The following is a 20026-nucleotide window of genomic DNA, read 5'->3' as shown; positions in this document are numbered from 1 at the left end:
TAATCTGCTCCTTCGTTTTTGACTTTATCAACAGCTGAAAACATTCATGACTGTCAGATTGACAGAATCATTGTAGTTATAGTCCAAGACGTCAATTAAAATAAAAAAATGCATCATTAGTTATTAATATCACTTTTAGAGAATATTACAGTGCTGTGTGTGTGTGGAAGTGCAGTGAGCATATATGGATGTGGTTTTGTACTTCCTTAACATAGGTGTGTATCCCCCTGTTTCAATCCTCTGCCTGTTCACTCAAAGGGAAAGTGCAAGCTTCAAGTGGACCATTAGGCCAGGCCAGATTTCAGTGAGGATTTTAAGCCTCCAGGCATATCAAATATGAATACAAGAAGTCCTGAAAAGAGCCCAATCAATTTCAGTGGGCGAGTAATCAGAGCACTTCAGTCTTTAGCTTACACACACACACACACACACACACCCCCCTGCACTAACAAAAACACAACATAAAGGTTGCAATAATCTGTCTGGTCATTTAAATGTTTAAAGAATTATACATGGAAATATTCACAAGGTGGTGCATTACAGAAGTAAATACATGGCTATTTCATGGTAAGGAGTATCTTAGGAGTATTAATGTCAGTTACAAATAAAATATGAAGGATTTGAAGTTTTGATTAGGTTTGAGATGAGAGACAAAGTTTTTAATTTAAGAATCGGACAGCAATCCAATACCTTAAAGCAGCAGTTCACCCAAAATTATTCTGTCATTGTTTACTCATCATCCCCATATCATTCTTAACTTGAATAACTTTCTTTTTGCAAACATATAAGCAGATATTCTGATGAAGCAAACAGTTTTGGTTATCACTGACTTCCATTTTAGCAAAATAAAAAAATAAAACACATTTCTCAAAATGTCATCTACACAATGAAAGTCAAAGGTTTGGAATGACATGAGGGTGAGTAATTGTATATATATATATATATATATATATATATATATATATAAAATCAAACAAAAAAAAATATATTGTATTTGGATAAACTATTTCTTGAGCAAATACAACTTTTTTGATGTACGTGCAACACAGTGTCGTTTTATTACGTGTATTTTTATGGCTAATAATTTCAACATATTTAAAGCAGAAGTATCATGGAAGCAATTAAACAGGTTAGGACTGTACGGACCACCTGTAAAACATATATATATTTTTTTTTTATCAAAGATGAATTACTCAGCAGTCCCTCACAACAGTGACAGAAGAAATTCAGGGCGTCTGCACCCCTGTGATGGGATAGCACTGATAGCACTGGAAGGTCTCAGGGACACAGGGCTCCGATACTGTGCTCTTTTGTTGAGGCGCTTTATTCATTATTTACTTCATCTGAAAAATAGACTGCAAGACAACTGCACAGCTGTCACCAGGCAGTAGGGTGGGGATACAAATTATTCATGATTTTTAGAAAGAAAGGTAGATAGAATAAAGAGAGAGAGAAAACATAACATGCTTGGCACAGATGACAGACCCTCACACGATCCATGAGAAGAACAATTTGCAAAGGTTTTTATGATTTATACTAGATGGATATATATATTATTAGAAATTTCAGTGTTATGACTATGTATGTGTGTATATGAAATTTTGTATTTGAATGTTATGAAATCTAAAAATTCAAATCAATAAAACATAATTCATAAAACTTTTTTGTGAACATTTTGTGCAAGCCCCATACGGATAAGAACACTTTTATAACAGGATATATAATATGCAGAATATCAGCTCTATTGTTTACTTACAGAGACCAACTGACACACTAAACAAAACAAATAAATCCATGAATTAAAAAGCATTTTCAATAGCAAAGTCTGATTTGCTTTAAACTCAGTGGCCATCAGTGTTTAGTGTCAGTCTACTCTTATTCATCCAATTCCAGCTTGACATGACACCTCAGAACAGACTCAGGGGAACAGGGAGCATTTTTCCAGTCTGCTCTGGGATGTCCCGGCTGATCCTGAGTACCACGCTTTTACTGCCTAAACGCCACACACTTTTGTTTTGAAGTCCTTGTTGTTTTCAGGACTGTTTAACAAGGTAAGTCTCCTGAGTCCTGGCACGCTCTAAAGTCAGTCCGTCTGAAGAGTCCGCTGGGGTTGAAGTATGTGTGTGAGAGAGAGAGTGTAAGTGTAGGGGGTCTTAGTAAAAATGGGTAAGAGCAGTGGTGATTGGGAGATATTAGACCTGGGTGAGCGGCCAAATGTGAGCTGACGTTTTCCTTCAGGTTTAAGGCCCTGAAAGCTTTTCCATTAGTTATCTCACAGAGGGGCCCACCAACCCCTGCACAGCACGCAGTCGCGTAGAGAGCCCCCACACGCTGCTGAAGATCGCTGCTCATTTAAAGACATGTTTATCTGCTTCATTTAGCATTACATATCACTACCACTATTTGGATGCTAGCTGTCGCTCAAAAGGAGTCGCAAATGGATGCTTTATTTGTTTCGGTTTTCTCTGGATCTGTAAAAGTAGAGTTTTAAAACTGTGACCCTGGACCACAAAATCAGTCGTAAGTCTCTGGGGTATATTTGTAGCAATAGGCAAAAATATATTGTATGGGTCAAAATTATAGATTTTTATTTTATGCCAAAAATCATTTGGATATTAAGTAAAGATCATGTTCCATGAAGATATTTTGTCCTTCTGTAAATATATAAAAAATTCATGTTTGATTAGTTAAATGCATTGCTAAAAACTTCAGTTGGGCAACTTTAAAGGCGATTTTCTCAATAGTTAGATTTTTTTGCACCCTCAGATTGCAGATTTTCAAATAGTTGTATCTCGACCAAATGTTGTCAGATCCTAACAAACCATATATCAATGGAAAGCTTATTTTTGATGATGTATAAATCTCAATTTTGAAAAAAACTAATTACCCTTATGACTGGTTTTGTTACCCAAGGTCACATATTGTGTTCAAAACACATACAAATGAAATTGTAGACATGTGTTAATAGCATGTATGTAATAAAAAGTTTTACAATCAGACAGTTTCACTTACGGATTATGAAAACAATGAAATACTTGTCGAGAAGTGAATTAGTTTAAGTACTAATGGAAAGTATACCTGAAAAGAAATTCCCAACATTTTTGACATTTCCCAGAAATGTACTTCCTCTACCCCCATGCATTTATAAGTCAAATTTCCATGACATTATATCTAATTCATCCTGCTATAGGGAGCATTTTCTTTAGCCGGAGTACATCAGTATAGATCTGTTTCATCAACATTTAAAGAGTAATCTAATAGCATATGAATCCTGACAAAAGCACTAAAAGGATTCATGTTAGTAAAAGGTTGAGAGAAAGTCTCTGGTCCGAGACAGATACAATGTGACAGACAGGCCCAGGCTGCACAGCTACAGTAGAATTACAAGCTTTAAAATCTCTTATGTAACAGTCCATGCATTATTTTTGTTTTTTGTTTTGATCTAACACCATTGCCCCGTCCCCAATTCAAGAAAATTTCAAGTTAAAATGAGTTTGTAAAGTAATACCTCAGCATATTTTGAGTTTATAACACTAGAATATTATTAGCAGTTATCCATCAATGTCAGCTTAAATCCCTCCTCTATAAAAAACATGATTTTCAAAATAGTGCAATGCAGCCTAAAAGGTTGCGAATTGATACAATCCTCCACTTAACCAGGCCTGACTAAAGCAATGAACCTCTCTGAAAAATTCATAAGATCCATTTCAACAAATACCAAGCCAAGCAAAAAGATGTATCAAACTAGAAGAGAGAAGGAGAGAGGGATGCAGGCAAGCTGATATGTGGAGACTGAGAGAGAGAGAGAGAGAGAGAGAGAGAGAGAGAAGATGGTGGTGGTGAGAAAAATGATGACAAAAGATTTATTCTCAGTAATGATAAAAAATTTACGTCGAGGCATTCAAGTAAAGTTCCTTTTGATGTTCTGATTTAATGAATGATTTGAGGCCCAGATGTAGGTTTGCTGAAGCCTGCGCTAATGTCTGTGTAGTCATGTGTCACTCTGCAGCACCGTCAAACCGCTGCACTGCTTCTCAACAGATCAAGCAGTCTGCATTGAGTCGGTAAGTACTTCCAAAGTCCCAGAGGTCCAGCATGCACACGCGCTCGCACGTCCTCCTACATAGACGCATTCTGACACTAGACGCACAAATACAGCCCCACATTTGCTCACTAACTCACACACATTGATATGTTCCTGCACTGTTTAAAAGCACTATAGATAAAAGGCTGTTTCATGTAGTTGGGTATGGGAACAGCTGTGATGTTTTTCTGTTTGAATGTGGTTGGTGTTGATTCTCTTATGGGCAGTGAACTGTGAAGGGAACAAAAGAGCAAGCTTCGTCAAAACGAACACAACATGCATTTGTGTACCAGCCACTTGATTTAAAAATATTCTATCCCCCTTTTGTCAAACATGATCTTTGGCGGGTAAATCTCACTCAGTCTAATTGCATTGTGATTGCATTAAATAATAATGGCCCTACGGCTAAGAGAAAAGGGAAAATTATACACAGTAACAGACAAGAGCCAATCCCATGATATAAAACAGTTATGTATTCAACTGAATTGAAGTGTAACAAATCCTTGTTACCAAGTTAACCAGGAATTAATATAGTAAGCAATAATTTTTTCTGACTCTGAAAGCTACCTTTACTCAGTACAACTGTGGGCGTATGCACCTACTACACAAATGACTGTAAAATGTGTTTGTCACACATTAAATACTTCAAAGAGAGAACTTCAAATGTCCAAAATAGAGACTCATTTTGATTCTGTTCACTGTAAGAGACTAAGGCGATCTGAGAGAGCAGCGATACAAAGACAAAGATCTGGGTTGCGGGGCTAGATGAGACTGGCCCTGCTCGTTTTCCCGCTGGTGTATGCTAAATCATTAATGATCACAACCACTACCTGATCTGCTCAAATTAACTTGAGTTTTTCCAACCTGCTTTCCACACAGTCCGGCTATAGATGTTTGCACAACAACAGCATGAAGAGGCAGCTGTGGCTACTGACCTCCAAATCACATTTACTTGATTGATCACATTTGCTTCGTTATAACAAAACTCAAAGTAGAAAAATAAAAAAGGTAATTGTGTTTCAAATAAGAAATAAGTTCACATTGCTAGAGAGAAGTCACACTCAGGTATAGAGTTACAATTATGAGATATAAAGCTGATTTTATGAGAAATAAAGTTGCAACTGTGAGGTGAAGATATGAACTCAGCATGGCAAGATATAGCCACACTGCAAGATTTATTATTACAATATTGACATTGTGAGATGAAAGTGAAGTGGCGTGGGGCCAAGTATGGTGAACCATACTCGGAATTTGGGCTCTCCATTCAACCCATTCAAGTGCACACACACACACAGCAGTGAACACACACACACACACACCTGGAGCAGTGGGCAGCCATATTGCTGTGGCAGCCGGGGAGCAGCTGGGGGTTCAAGGGCACCTCAGTCTTGGTATTGAGAGTGGAAGAGAGTGCTGGTCATTCACTCCTTCCACCGACCATTCCTGCCGCACCCGAAACTCGAACCTGCAACCATTAGGCCACAACTGCACAACAGAGATAGAAGTCGCAATTGTGAGATATAAAATAAATGAAATAAAATGAGTCAGAATTCCAATAAATAAAATAGACATTAAATAATATACAGTCTAATTATGACAAAGTCCTTTTAAAACAAGTCAGCGGCGGCCATCTTTAAAACGCCTCTCGGGCATGCAAGTGCAACTCCTATCTCTTTGAATGGGGAAACATCAAATCCTCCAAAAAGAAATCTTAAATATAATTACCATTCTCAAATAGCGTTATAAAAAGTTTATTTTTCAGGCTAGAACTGCCAGTGCATGTGCAGTCTTAAGCTGTTTCTATAGCAACCAGGACCTCTAACAGCAGCTGCATCGACAAGCTGACTTTACAGATTAGCGATTGGCTCTTTCATTCAGTAGGCGGGGCTTCCTGCGATTGAGCGGCCATATTGAGCGTTGCATTTTTCCCCATTCAAAACTATACGGGCTGACATGTCTTGGGTATTATTCTGTCGTCTTTGATTATAATGATATTATATTTAATAATAAAAAATAAAATAGTGAGATATGAGTTTCAATAATGTTTAGCGTAAAGTTACAATAGTTTTATTTATTTTTTGGAAACAGTCTTTCATACAAATGTTTTCTGTCTGTTGTGGTCAAAAATTTGGGCCCACATTTCTGACAAAAGACCAAAATCACACAGCTTGAATATTTTCAATAGGGGAAAAGCTCAATAAGTGTTAATAAAAACTGTCACCTGGATTTACACTTCACAAGTTATGTTGTCGATTACAAGTTAAAGTAATAAACTAATAAAACAATGATCTATTGACCTAAATGACAGACAACCAAGGTACTCGTGGATAACAGGAGAGAGCGAGGGGAGTGAGGAAAAAAATGCCTAAAAGCTTCCATCACCTCAATAAAATCATGGGAACCAGTACACAGTGTGTCAGGATCTCTAAACACCAGAAAATGAGCAGACTGACAAAATTGCTTTGACAGCAGGTTCACATGTAACATCCCAGGCTCTCCTGCCATTAGGGGTTGCCTACAGTGATGAAGGCACAGGGTACCCAAGCACACAAGTGGACTCAGCCGTGCTGGTGAGCGTGGTATTGATCAAAGCCAGACGGGGTGTCTCTCCTTTAGAAAAGAAGCCAGTGTCATCCTTGTCAATTAACGTTCCCACACTGTACGTATTGATTTGGAACAACTCAACACAGGTAACAGCCATCAAAATGGCGATTTACAAAAAGGCAAGCAGGCATCTGCAATAGAAGCACCTGTATAGTTGTATGGATCTGCTGTATTCCCCCCCCCCCCCACCCCGTGGTCCTAGTCACTCTGACAGCAGTCAGAAGAACTAACATTTTACAGATGCTGCTGCTGTCTGGAAGATCGAGCGCATTTGCTGCACATTTTCATTTGCACTTGTTAAACACTGTTAAGTAGATTTTAGGAAAAACGGTAAAATGTTATCTATAGTACAGTATACAGTACATCAAGGCCTAGCTGATTTCACTTGACTCTGAGCCCTCCTCTTTCTATGTTAAAGGTTCACACATGGGTCAGAGTTATAGCTATAGCTTGAGTAGTTTCCGTGAATCACAATATTTATTATTCAGTTTTTTAATCCTCCCTGCAGTTACTAAATCATGGGAAAGGGAAAATCTGAGCCATGTCCATATAAAGTACACCGTTTCAAATCAAACACAAAAGTCCATCTGACAAGGCAGTGAAAGCTAAGGCACAGACTCTAGGGAGTGACCTCTAAACAGCACAGTTTTTCTTGACATGCTCGCTGGGGTTTAGGGAGGGATACTGGCAGACACCATCAGCTCTAGACATGGCCTCTAGGGGCCTTCAGGGCCACTCTGTTGCCAAGAAATAGGCAAGAGAGTGACGGAGTAAACAGTCCTGTCAGCATGCAGTTAAAAAAAAACAAGAGTGCAAAAAAGCATAATATGTCTCACTGTATGTATGTCTGAAATAGGGATATTATACTGAAATTCACTTGCTATAGTATTTTTTAATCTTACATTTTTGTTTTCCTTTTGTAAAAGTTTACAATTAAAACTGTTAAAGATAATATTATGCCTCATTCCTCTTTGGTAAATTCCACCGAGAGGTCAAAGACTGAAAAGCTGACGTGTCCGTCAGGTAATCAGGTTACACTTTTGTTGTCCTGTTGCTGTTCCCTATTAAAAATACATGGATATATGATAGTAGTGACCTGAGACAGGCCTATTACTCAAAGAAATTCTGCCTAAAAGAGGCATCATGTGAGTTTAGGACAACTTATGCAAAAATATTCCAACTGAAAAGTCAAAAGTATCACCAGTAAAAAGTACATAAACGTCATCACACTTCTGCCAAGGCTGCAGTATATATTCAGTTCAATTCAGTTCAAGTTTATTTGTACAATATAGCGCTTTTTACAACACAAATAGTTACAAAGTAACTTTACAGAAAATTATATTTCTACAATATTTAGTAGTAGCTTATAAGTGGTGACTGTCAGTTTGTGTGCGTATGACAGGATTTTTCAGAAAAATTAATACAAGACGTAGTCAGCCAGAAGATGAACCTTATTAACAGCAATTATTATATGATGCGGTCACACTTTTATAAATATTTGTTAGTTCTGTTTGTTGATTCAGGGTTAGCATCATCTGGGGTCCTCTGAGGGTCAGCATCATCTCTTCTCAGGTGTTCTGGATCCAGACTGGAGCTTGTGTAAATCCTAGTTACCATAGCAAAACATAGAAACAAATAGAGACATAATTAGCATAGCTGCTGTTCCAACAAAGTAAAATTAATTTGTTTAACCAAAGATAAAGAATAAGAATGCGCATTTGATCAGATGCAACTACACTCACAATTTAAGAGATACATTATTCAAATGCTTGCCGAAAGAGATGCGTTTTTAATCTAGATTTAAACAGAGAGAGTGTGTCTGAACCCCGAACATTATCAGGAAGGCTTTTCCAGAGTTTGGGAGCCAAATGTGAAAAAGCTCTACCTCCTTTAATGGACTGCTATCCTAGGAACTACCAGAAGTCCAGAGTTTTGTGACCTTAGGGAGCATGATGGATTGTAATGTGATAGAAGGCTAGTTAGGTACGCAGGAGCTAAACCATTTAGGGCCTTATAGGTAAGTAATGATCATTTGTAACTGATGCGGACCTTAATAGGTAGCCAGTGCACAGACAGTACAATTGGGGTAATATGATCATATTTTCCTGACCTGGTAAGGACTCTAGCTGCTGTATTTTGGACTACCTGTAGCTTGTTTACTGAAGAAGCAGGACAACCACCTACGTAGAAGTGCATTACAATAGTCCAGTCTAGAGGTCATGAATGCATGAACTAGCTTTTCTGCATCATAAACAGTAACCATGTTTTGTAGCTTGGCAATGTTTGTAAGATGGAAGAATGCAGTTTTTGTAACATGGGAAATATGATTTTCAAAAGACAAGTTGCTGTCTAATATAACTTGACTGTAGAGGAAGTAACAGTACATCCGTCTAGTTGCAAATTGTAATCTACAAGATTCTGTGTACTGTTTTTTGGTCCAATAATTAATATCTCTGTCTTATCCGAATTTAATACGAGAAAATTATTGGTCATCTAATCCTTTACATTTTTAACACACTGTGTTAGTTTAGATAATTTAGAAGTTGAATCTGGTCTCGTTGAGATATATAGCTGAGTATCATCAGCATAACAGTGGAAGCTAATTCCGTATTTTCCAATAATATTACCAAGGGGCAACATGTATATTGAAAATAGAAGGGGATCTAGGACGGATCCTTGTGGCACTCCATATTTTACTGGTGATAAATGAGATGCCTCCCCATTAAAATAAACAAAATGATAGCAATAGGACAGGTAGGATCTAAACTATCTTAGAGCCTGCCCTTGAATACCTGTATAGTTTGTAATCGATCTATGAGTATGTCATGATCTATGGTGTCGAACGCAGCACTAAGATCAATTAAACTAGCAATGAGATGCAGCCTTGATCTGATGCAAGAAGCAGGTCATTTGTAATTTTAAATATATATAGATCACATACTGTATATAATTATATACCATTTTGATGTTAGATGTTTATTCATAAAAATATTATAACAGAATTAATATGGTGACATGGTTACACCAAAAAAAAAAAGATCAGAACAGGAAGAAATAGATCCTAAAGATATCCATCGCCTGTGTCATTTTTTAATTACAGTTTTTACTTAAATAAATGCATTCAAATCCCCTTTGCAACACCTTGTGAACATACAATGAGCCCAAAAGGACGTGGGCTGATCGCGCAAAAACAACAAACCTGTTTGTCTGTCAACATGCAGTGTGGGATCTTTTTCTTTTTGAGCTCGACTTTCATTACACGCAGTCTGTTCACTGTCAAAACACTAAATCAGCAGTCTTCAATTAGCCACGGGCAAATCTGAAGCTAACATGCAACCAGCCTGTCCTTTCCTATTATATTTACATTGTCCCTTTCATAAAGCCTTTCACCACACTGTAATAGACAGAGCAAACTTCGCAGCTGCTGCTTAAATCCTATTGCTCAAACCTGGTTTGTCTCCATTCACCTGAAATCAGGGTCTACAGTAGCTATCCATGTAGGAAGTCAAATACATGGCTCATATCAGATTACATGTCCACTGGAGTAATACTGGACTTAATAGGGATTGAACTAAGGGTCAGTACACACATGCTTGCCAAAAATTGCTAAGTAATTTCTGATGCGCTTTCAGTATTTTCATGGCATGACATGTTTACATAATGTCAGGATTTATTTGATCTATAGAGGTATTGTGCGTCAACGTGATCTTCTGTATGATCGGTCACATATAGTGACAGCGAAGTGTTTAATTAATTATACTTGAGAACAGTGCCCCTAAAAGTCAGTTGAACAAACAACATTTTAAGGTCAATATTACTTGACTGCAGTATAGTTAAAACACCCATGACTGATTTCCAGGGCATTCGAGAGGGTTCTCTCTTGTCCCATCTATTTCAGATTGCTCTGTCTTAATCCGATTAGCAGACACTCAGCTGCAGTGCTTGCTAAGAGGTTTACAAGGGTCTCCTGTCAGCTTTCCTCTTGCTCGATTCCTTTCAGACACCCTGACCTGTGTTACAAACCTAGCTATTCTATTCTTTTGTGCTGAAATTTGATCACAGATGTCATTCAGATCCTGAGCAGAAAAGTCTCAGTTATAATCCTGACCTTGAAGTGTCATTTGTATGGATTATTTTTGAAAAGACCAGCTATAAGAAAATGGCAGCGAATCAACTAGAGGATGTGATTCAAAGATGGGTAAGGAAACAGAAAATGAAACATCATATTTGGTTGGAATTATTTTTACTACAATTTGTATTTGTTATAAATTTTGTTCTTGTATTTACATCAGGAAAAGCATATATGATATGTGTATTTTATTATACCTTATGATAATGACCATAAAGGGCATAACCACAAGGTATTCTGTGAATTGTTTTCACATTGTGCAAGATTTACAGTATTATATATATAAAAAATTTTTTTTTTTTTAATACAATATTTGACAAAGATTTGTACACGTTTTCAGAGAACAACTGAAGACTTTAAACCAGAGGACCATAAGCTCTTTCTGAATGCTGGACATACATGCATTGCCCAAGGTGACTGCACTCATCTCCTGGACTTCATTAAAGATGAGGCCAATCAGGTAAGTCTTGAAGCATTGACATATGCATTAAAAAACAGTTTTATATTTCTTTTGTATTGGAAATTATTGCAAAAAAATTATCTCAAATTATATAAGATTTTTACTCTTTCTTGTGTGTGTGTGTGTGGGGGGGGGGGGGGGGGGGGGTATACATTATATGCCAGTGTGGTTATAAAAATATTCTTAATGCAAATGGGAAACAAGATTATTCGGAGTGTCTATTAAGTGCAAATCTACTGTAGCTCCACCCTCCATTGTCTCACAAAGTTATGCAGCTCATGACTTTGTAGCATTCTAGGCAAAGTCACGCCAAACTGCCTGAGCACAAGAAGTTGTAACTAGATTATTAATTTTATTGCAAAGTTATTGTTATATTGTCCGAAAAGTCTATTTCTCACCGTGTACCACTTGAATGAATATCGCATCCTTAGACAATATTATCCATATGGGCTGCCAATGTTGTTTTGTGGGCTATGTGACATCAGAGCGACATCAGAGCGTGGAACTGGAAGTACATCAAGTTCACGGGAGGGAAGTCACGGGTTTGACTGCCGTTCCAGTGCACTTTCACGGGTAGAAGTTTGGAAAAACTAGGGTTACGGGTTCCCTGGGACGTGGCATTAAATACGACGCATGTGGATAATGGTTTCAGTGGAATAAGCAGTAACATGTTGGGTGCGGAGAACTTTGTTTGGAGAGTTGTTTGTTATGTACATAGCATATTTAACATAAAGTGAATTAGTTATGGAAACAAAAAAAGTTTTGTTCCTTGGCAACAGGTTTGCATGCTTTTAAAAACAAAAACAAAGTTAAGATTATATTTTACAGTGATTTTAAATTTCAGGTTTTTGAGAGACAGTCAGGTGCCACAACATTCAGGCTCAAATCCCATCCCAAACTCTGAGATTGCTATGCTGTGTTTTCCCCCAACTGGCAAACTGGGGTGCTGAAATACAATTGGGTAAACTTGCAGTGGGTGGGATTCACATACCAAAATAAGGCGGACAAGAGAATAACTGACTGTAGCATTGTTTTTCAGATAAACAAGTATGTTAACTTAGCATGTTTCCTAAATATCTGCAAACATATGGTATGTTAGTAGAGTCAAAAACTTGCATACAGCACCTTTAAATAATGGATTTACTACACACTTGTATAAATATGTACAGTAAAAATGTCAAATGTACTATTAAATGTAAATGTATAAATGTCTTCCAAGCACATAGTGAGGTCTATGGGCAGTGGTCTACTTCCTGCACTGGTGAATGAAGTGCGGAGAAAGGACCAGAGTTCTGCCAACTTTCAGGCTATCCTCAATCATCTTGTACAGGTAAGACTGTGCTTTTTCAAATATGTTAATAAAAACTACTGTACAATGATGACAATAATATTTTATTGCAGATCTGCAGTGTGAAAGAACTCCTCGATATTTTACTTAAGCAAGTGGAGGACACCGATCCAAATGCCATCGCAGACTCCATCATTGCTCTTATGCCTCTTATTCAGTCAGGTAACTGAACAACTGCTGAGGAAAAGAAGGCATAATTCAATACCAATATAGAAATAGTTTTGTAACTTAAAGCTGGAGTCGATAACTTTTGACGCTCTAGCGGTTAATAAACAGAACTGCTTGCGTCTTGCGGAAGAACATCGTAGCCGGAACTACTTCTCTCTGTTTATGTCTATGAAGAATCACAAAGGTACTGGGTTACTCCGCCGCTGTATCCCCGAAGCAATCTAAAATAGTCAGAATATAAACACTTATTATAGGTGCACCCTAGTGATTCAGGACAAGCTAAAAACACGGTTTGGAATTCATGGTGTACTTGCTTATTATATACATTTTGTCTACATTTTGAACACAAACAAAGTTACGGACCGCACCTCTGATTGGTTGTTTCTTACCGGGAGCGGTGCATTCCTGCAAATGGCAATAGGACCACTGGGAGGAGCCAGAGGAGCTTGATTTTTTTTCACAGATTATCTGTCTCATATTCTACTGTCAGGACATAATGACAGGTTTAACAAATATGTAAAAAATATATTTTTACAAAAGTTACCTACTGCAGCTTTAAAAGTACAAGCCAGAAATAATCAGGGCTCCCCCTACTGCCACTGCAAGTAATAACACATTTTCTGTTTGTTCCCCACCCAGTGCTGTTGAGAATGGGTGAGTCCAAGGCCCATGGATTGGCTTTGGCTCTTGATTCACTGCAGAAACAGATTTCAAAGCTGCCTGTACCTTACTCACACAAACAGGAAGAGGAAGATGTGTACGGGCTCTGTCGAAGCTGCACTGCAGTACTGACCTTTGTACAACCCTTTGTGCAGGAAGTCAAGAATCAAGAGACAAACTCAGTGGCCACCAAACTAAGAGCTGCTCTTCTAAAGTTGTATGTTTTTAAACCTGTTCTCACTAATGCAGTCAATGAGGCATTGATTCAATTCTAATTACAAATCTAATTTATTTGTAATGTGTATCTACAATACACATTGTTTCAAACAGTTTTAAAGAAAGTCACACTGTTATGTCTTTAATGCCATAGTGCTATACCATAGCAAGTTTTAGGGCTGGGCGATATGATGATGTAATGATATGAGTGATCCTCCAGATTTTGATCTAATTATATTGTATTTATAGTGTTAAATACATTGTGTCTAGCACAGAATTATCAGTCCTGCAGTGACTCAGGCACATCTAAATGTTCAAAGGCTATTAAGATTGTATTGGTCGAAACCATCAATGAGGATATGATGGGTTTTCTTAGGTGAAATTAACCGATTGTCAGTCTGATGTCATTTAACATTTGAAAATTAGCAGTCATTTAAGCAACAATGTTGAGAAATATGTAACCCTTTGTAGATTATATGCATGTGATCTTAACCAGTTTTTGAGCAAATTTTTCACATTTTCCTTTCTTTCTGTAATGGCTCAGTTGCATGGAGAGTCTAAGGGAACCTCTCCTCCATGTTGAGCTGGACAGAGAGGCGAACATGACAGAAACGTCACCCTTGTGGAATTTTGCCACAGAAATAATGGTAATGGTATCACTTACTTTGTTGTTACTTTAAGGCTTAGGCACAGTGCTTTTAGAAGAAAGATGTCCTGACTTCTATGTGTTTCTGTGCTTCTAATACTAGGCAATTCTAGCAGTTATACAAGAATCTCTGCCAAAAATCCTGTTCTATCATCCTTTGAAAGGAAAAGAAGACACCATTTCGGAGAAAGATGCCTGTCATCTAAATGAATCAAGAGCTTGCATGGCTTACTTGCTTTTTGTCCAGCTTATTGCCATAGAAGTGTTTCCTACAGTTTTTTGGTAAGTTGCAGTTAGACCTCAAGACTGTAAAAATGTGTTGTTGTGTTTTTCTCATCTCACCATGTGTTTACCAGGCTCAAAGACAGTGTGAACTGTTAAGGCCGCAGATCTCTTGGGCTTTCAAAAGGGGTTAAAAATCCCCTTCGCTAGCAGAGTTGAGAAACTTGTTTTGTGCTCAAGAGATTTCTGATACATTTGGCACCATTTTTTCAATTTGTGGTACACAATAGCAAAGTCTGCATGACAGCAGTTTATGTAACTGCTACTCTTTAAATGTACAAGCAATCTAATATAAATGTTACATATTTATTTTTTATTTCAGCCCTGTTTTCGTCCTGCAGTGCAATATGGAATACATCAATCTTCTTTTAAATAGGTGTGTAAAAAAAATTATATTTTTATTATATATAAAAATAAATGAAAAAAAAAAAAAAAACGAAAATAGTGTACCATGTATTTAGTCTGACTTTCCTTCCTGCTATTTCCCTATACAGAAAGGATGAATCATGGATACTGAAAGGACTGGTAGAGTAAACTTCCATCAAAACATGTATTATTAGTTATTACAAGTACAGAAAACTATGTGCATGGTTAAATTTTCAGTACTGAGTAGTCATTTGCTAGAAAATGTCTTGCATTTTTTAGGACTTACACGTTAAAAGTTTGGAAAGAGTAACAGACTGCAGTCTTCCAGTGGAGCTCTTAGATCTGAAACCATTTCATGAGGTTCCAAAGGTAAGGTCATGAGGCAATGATATGTTTTGTTATGGATTAAAGAAATAAAACCACCACCTTTCTAAAAAATAAATACATTTTTGGTGGAAAAATCTAAGGATGCATAATATATTGGTTTTATATCAGTTATCAGCTGATATTAGTTTTGTTTTGTTTGTTTGTTTTACTTATCGGTAGGATTATTCCCAGAATTTTAATAATTGGTGCATCCTTGCTAAAAACAAAAATGTTTACTTTTTTAATGACAATGTTCATTTACTAGAGAACTTCTGTTATTTGTTCACAGAACTTAATTACAATTATGATTGACTGTCCTATACAGCATTTGGTAAGTATGGATGAGACACAACTGGCTTTTACAAGTAAATCTGATCTGTTTGAATGAAAGGTTGTTTTGTTTGTTTGTTTTTGCGGTCAATTGCTCTCTTTCATTCAGAGAGGAAAAAGTCTTGTGGTGTTCCAGCTTTTTATAGAGAAGCTTAATGGTGAAGCGAAGCACACATTTTTCAGGTACGGTATCTAGAAAGTTTAAATATATATTTAAATAAAACTGCTATCAATATGTGAATGTAATATTCTGGTTTACCTAAGTAGAAAAAGTAGAAAATTTTTGTCTGGGTAAAAAATTGCTTATTTCTCCTTTGTAAATGCTCTAAGACGCATCATGAAGACGAGCCATCATGCAGGTGTAGAAAGTATCATCATCAAAAACATAAAGACTCAAGTGGAACGGTACAGAAAGGTAGTGCACAAAACAATCACATGCTGCTTATGCTTGTCCAAGTGACAGGATTTTCATCAACCCTGAATCACTGATGTTAGATATGATGATGTTTCTCTTTTTCTGCTAAAGTCAGCCTACGAAGACAGTTGGTTTGAGGGGACTCCGCTCATCTCACTGCTCAGAGACACTATTATTCTCCCACAGGGCCATGAAACTGACTTGCTACATGGGATGGACAGGTGAAGAAAACTATTTTTACTAATAGTTTAAAGGAAATCAATCGCCTGACAAGTCACTAAATGCTCAGAGCTGCAGCTTGATGCATCTAATCAACTTTTATAATAACAAATCATTGACATGAATCGTAACCCAAGTACAAGACTCCACATATGGTAGCTGTCTCTATTTTAAATGTTAGATCTTCTACTAACAAGATACAATCCATCCCTAACCATAATTTATTAATGAGTGTACTCCAGGTTTACTGCCATGATCCCACAATACAGAACAGATGGTGAGCAGTCCAATATTTTGAGGCAGATCCTGTGTCATTCCTAAAATGATACTAAAACCTTAGTGATTGACATACCTCTTCTGCTGCTAAATTACTTAGGTCTTCCTTTATCCTGCTCATATGCAAATGATAAACCTGTCAGCTTTTACCACAATATGCACCTGTTCTGTGTAACTCTGTATTTAGCCAAATAAATATCTTAGGACTAAATTTGACTATAATCAATATGATTTATTTGTTCTTTGATTCTTCCCTTTACATAGTCATATTTTGTATTTATTGTATTAAAGGGTAATGGAGTCTCTGAATCTTCTGCGGTATTTATTGATCCAGGAAAGAAACGATTCTGTAAGATTTTTACAACATTTTCTCAAACTATTTATAACAATATAGTTTCATCACGTTCTATTAATAAGACCCATCTTGTTATTTCAGACTGGGATATGGATAGACCTGTGCCATATTGCAAACAGTTACACAAAATTATTACGCCTATGTCTAAGCATGTCAAAATCCTACTATGGGACAGAGTTAAGAAGACTTAGAGAGGACAAAAAGATCAAGGCTAAAGGTAATACATGCTTTGCATTATTAAATGGTAAATATTATATGGTGAAGTAAATGGAATTGGACTTGTAGCATTTTTCCCTCACAGAATTTAAGGAGGCCTCTGGGAAGATATCAATTCAGAGCTTGACTGTGAAAACGGAGATGCTTGGCAACATGCCGTGTGAGGCACAGGATAAGGTTAGATTATCAGTACTACTTATCTGAATTCAGTTTTAAAATAGCGACAGTAAATCATGAAACATTCTAAACCTATCATTTGCAGGTCTTGCAGTGTGCCCTGGTCACATATGACTTAATGGAAAGCCTTGTGGTCCGTATAGAGGAAATCATCGAGGACAGTCAAAACTGAAATGGGGACAACTGCTGCTTTCTGAACTGAATAATGCATTTATGAATTTATTTGTTTACCATCCCTGTAGCATGACACATTTGAAACGATAAAAAAAGGAATGTAAGAGCAACAATATAAATATTTTCGATACTATTCTGTATTCTGACTTTTACAACTTTTCCAGCACAAATAAAAGTTGGACATTTTTCTTCTGTCAATGTCTATACTTTGATCTTAATAGTTTATGAATTCTTTTGAAAGAAGAGGTTTTCAAAAGGCTTAACAACAAGGTGTGAATGGCAAGTTAGTTTTGACACAACTTACTATGAAACAATACTGACATCTGTTGTTTAAAACAAGTATAGCAAGCAACAAGAACCTGAATTGAGAGGAACATATAGTAAATCTAACTAGAACTGCATCTCTTGAAGCATCCCCCAAACTGGGCTGTGATCAATGATGTAAGTACAAGCCAAAGACATCTGGTCGCTCAAATTCGCCACATTGGGTTTACTTGTGGCCTGGAATAAAAAGGCCATTAAACATATTGCACGCAACATGCTAAAAACATTTTATGAAATTGTACTGTGCATGCTTGTATAGTGAGCTCTGTTCTTGAATTTAAATTTAAATAAACATTATAAGGCCATAATTGACTTTGATACAACATTCATTGTAAAATAATTGAAAAAGTTTTTTAGAAAAATATAATAAAGCACGTGAATCCTTCTCAATGAAGGAAACATCACAACTTACCTTCGCAATGACCAGCATTCCCTTCACTACATCAGCAGTACTGTGCACAGGTATGACTCTGAGGTTACAGCCAAGAAATCTGCTGCAAAAATAAAACACCAGTGTAACACCATTTTATTACATACTCTTATTTGTCCAGCTCGGTAGATTAAGAGAGCTTTGAAAGAAAACTGTTCTCACTGTTGGCCAAAACAAAATGTGGTTAATTAGTTATTTATTATTAATATTAGTAATTACAGAAAATAATTCTGCCACACAGGCATCTTATTCTGAGTCTGAATGGATCTTAGTCGAAGGGACTCTCCAGATGCCATGCCTAGAACACTTTGTTCATGTAAGTGTGCTTCCTTTCAAAGTAAGGTTGTACATTTGTAGTTTTCAATTTAATTATGCACCTGTTTTGCACGGATGATAAAATCTCCCACTCCCTTTTTCCGTAGACTGGGGCTTGAAGCAGAAGAAAACTGTTTCTATGGACCTGCACAAACTTCTCAATTCTTTCAAAAAATTCTGAATTCTCAAGCTTAGCTGGAAACTCCTCGGGTGTGACCAGCAAGAAAGCCGTTCCTGTGCAACAGAAAAGTGTCAGGAAGGTAAAAATCATTTAACTTTTTCCATCTGTTAAATGTACTTGTCGTAGTTATGTAAGAATCATAAACTTTTGTTGGACACAGCTTATTTTCTGCAGCAATGGAAAAATGTTTTTGTCAAGGCCAGGGGTCTAGTGAATGAGAGCTCGCTGAAAGGATAAATTGATAGTGATGTTCCTTCCACTTGAAAATAATGGCCCCAATGGTGTATTCAGTGGTGGGTAAGCCCTTTTCTATATCAACATGCACTAACCTAGCTGATCACAGAACTGCTTATTCGCTATTGTAGGGCACTGATCTAGGCCCATGGATGCTAATTTCCGGGAGGAAAGAGAAAGGAAGCTTCCAATTCTTGATAAAGGGATTAAATGTACTGATGAAATTGAACTCCTTTCTACCTGACATGGGGAAAACAAAGGCAGAGGACAGGATGGTGTCCGAGCGGCGAATCCTGTGCTGCTGCGCCAGAAGAATCTTCGAGGGTTCATCACACTGCGAAAACACGAGACATAAACAGATAACGTTAAGTGCGTAAATAAGCGACGGTGATAGCCACGAGTAAAGACTTTCAATCAGTCAGTAAATCAGTTTGTATCATCAAAAACATTATAGCACTATTTCTCCTCAAACCTGGGGCGAGGAGCTAATTATAATGGTTGTTTTCCAAGAGGTGCCGGTATTGCTTGCCATTTCCAGTCGGTTTCCCTGATATTAGGTTTTGGACAAGTATGCTCTGCAGAGACCCAAGTCTCGGTTTTGGCGCCAACAGTCTGTCAGCTGACGCCAATGAGCGCTCGCCACAAACGAGGACAACCAAAAATGTTCTTAATCCAGTCAACTTTTTAGTCAAATTGTTATGCTCAAAATATAATTTGTTTTAAAAATACATATATTTGAAACTTAAGAAATAAAAATATTTTCAAGCTTGTGTAACTTTTTTTGTCTGTGTCTTTTTTTTAAGACAGGCCTAATCGATTTTTCCGTGATACAAATACTTGAACTTGTATATTATGTATATTTTACTTTAAGATTCAGCATTGTTTGGAGATGCTGGAGATTGGACCCTGGACCTCATAAATGCAAAGCATGCGCTCTAATGGTGCTTTTACACTTGGTTCGCTTGCCTGATCCGAACACGACTCTCTGCACTTTTATATATTTACGTTTTTGAACCGTTCGTTTTCTTTATAAAAGGCTTCGATACATAAA

At 37.1% G+C, this 20026-nt stretch overlaps 2 protein-coding genes across 8 annotated transcripts; one reads left to right on the top strand and one right to left on the bottom strand.

The window, feature by feature from the left end:
* Positions 1-10633: 10633 nt before the first annotated feature.
* glmnb (glomulin, FKBP associated protein b) lies at positions 10634-17685 on the top strand. 2 transcript variants are annotated; one of them, XR_008183952.1, is made up of 18 exons: positions 10634-10886; positions 11158-11277; positions 12497-12607; positions 12679-12787; positions 13433-13670; positions 14214-14316; positions 14419-14597; positions 14920-14973; positions 15092-15122; positions 15243-15332; positions 15619-15660; positions 15769-15842; positions 15990-16074; positions 16186-16295; positions 16861-16918; positions 17006-17141; positions 17210-17317; positions 17403-17430. XR_008183952.1 is itself a non-coding variant. In XM_052599505.1 (18 exons), the coding sequence occupies exons 1-18, from the start codon at positions 10848-10850 to the stop codon at positions 17487-17489; spliced, it is 1758 nt and encodes a 585-aa protein (XP_052455465.1). In that variant the 5' UTR covers positions 10636-10847; the 3' UTR covers positions 17490-17685. The 2 variants fall into 2 exon arrangements, 1 of the variants encoding a protein (XP_052455465.1); XM_052599505.1 differs by having other exon boundaries at positions 10636-10886; positions 17226-17317; positions 17403-17685.
* LOC128015578 (protein SPO16 homolog) lies at positions 12668-19606 on the bottom strand. Of its 6 annotated transcripts, none has more exons than XM_052599509.1 (5): positions 19448-19606; positions 19216-19309; positions 18623-18794; positions 18228-18309; positions 12668-12802 (listed from the first exon to the last, which is right to left on the bottom strand). In XM_052599509.1, exons 1-5 carry the CDS (start codon positions 19505-19507, stop codon positions 12776-12778), a joined length of 435 nt encoding a protein of 144 aa, XP_052455469.1. In that variant the 5' UTR covers positions 19508-19606; the 3' UTR covers positions 12668-12775. The 6 variants fall into 6 exon arrangements, with proteins under 6 accessions (XP_052455469.1, XP_052455470.1, XP_052455471.1 ...); XM_052599510.1 differs by having other exon boundaries at positions 12671-12802; positions 18228-18306; XM_052599511.1 differs by having other exon boundaries at positions 12692-12799.
* Positions 19607-20026: the final 420 nt, after the last annotated feature.

The sequence above is a fragment of the Carassius gibelio genome, chromosome A6, assembly GCF_023724105.1.
Source record: "Carassius gibelio isolate Cgi1373 ecotype wild population from Czech Republic chromosome A6, carGib1.2-hapl.c, whole genome shotgun sequence".
Lineage (NCBI taxonomy): Eukaryota > Metazoa > Chordata > Actinopteri > Cypriniformes > Cyprinidae > Carassius > Carassius gibelio.
The sequence above is the reverse complement of the archived record's forward strand: the minus strand, read 5'-3'. Positions and strand labels throughout refer to the sequence as shown.

Excerpts from the sequence above, each read along its gene's own strand:
- glmnb (XM_052599505.1), top strand. The coding sequence starts at position 10,848 with ATGGCAGCGAATCAACTAGAGGATGTGATTCAAAGATGG. Across the intron at positions 14,598-14,919 it reads GTGTTTCCTACAGTTTTTTG|CCCTGTTTTCGTCCTGCAGT; the intron begins GTAAGTTGCAGT and ends TTTTTATTTCAG. Across the intron at positions 15,123-15,242 it reads CATGGATACTGAAAGGACTG|GACTTACACGTTAAAAGTTT; the intron begins GTAGAGTAAACT and ends TGCATTTTTTAG.
- LOC128015578 (XM_052599507.1), bottom strand. The coding sequence starts at position 19,507 with ATGGCAAGCAATACCGGCACCTCTTGGAAAACAACCATTATAATTAGC. Across the intron at positions 18,310-18,622 it reads TTATCATCCGTGCAAAACAG|CAGATTTCTTGGCTGTAACC; the intron begins GTGCATAATTAA and ends TTATTTTTGCAG. Across the intron at positions 17,993-18,227 it reads GAATGCTGGTCATTGCGAAG|GCCACAAGTAAACCCAATGT; the intron begins GTAAGTTGTGAT and ends TTTTTATTCCAG.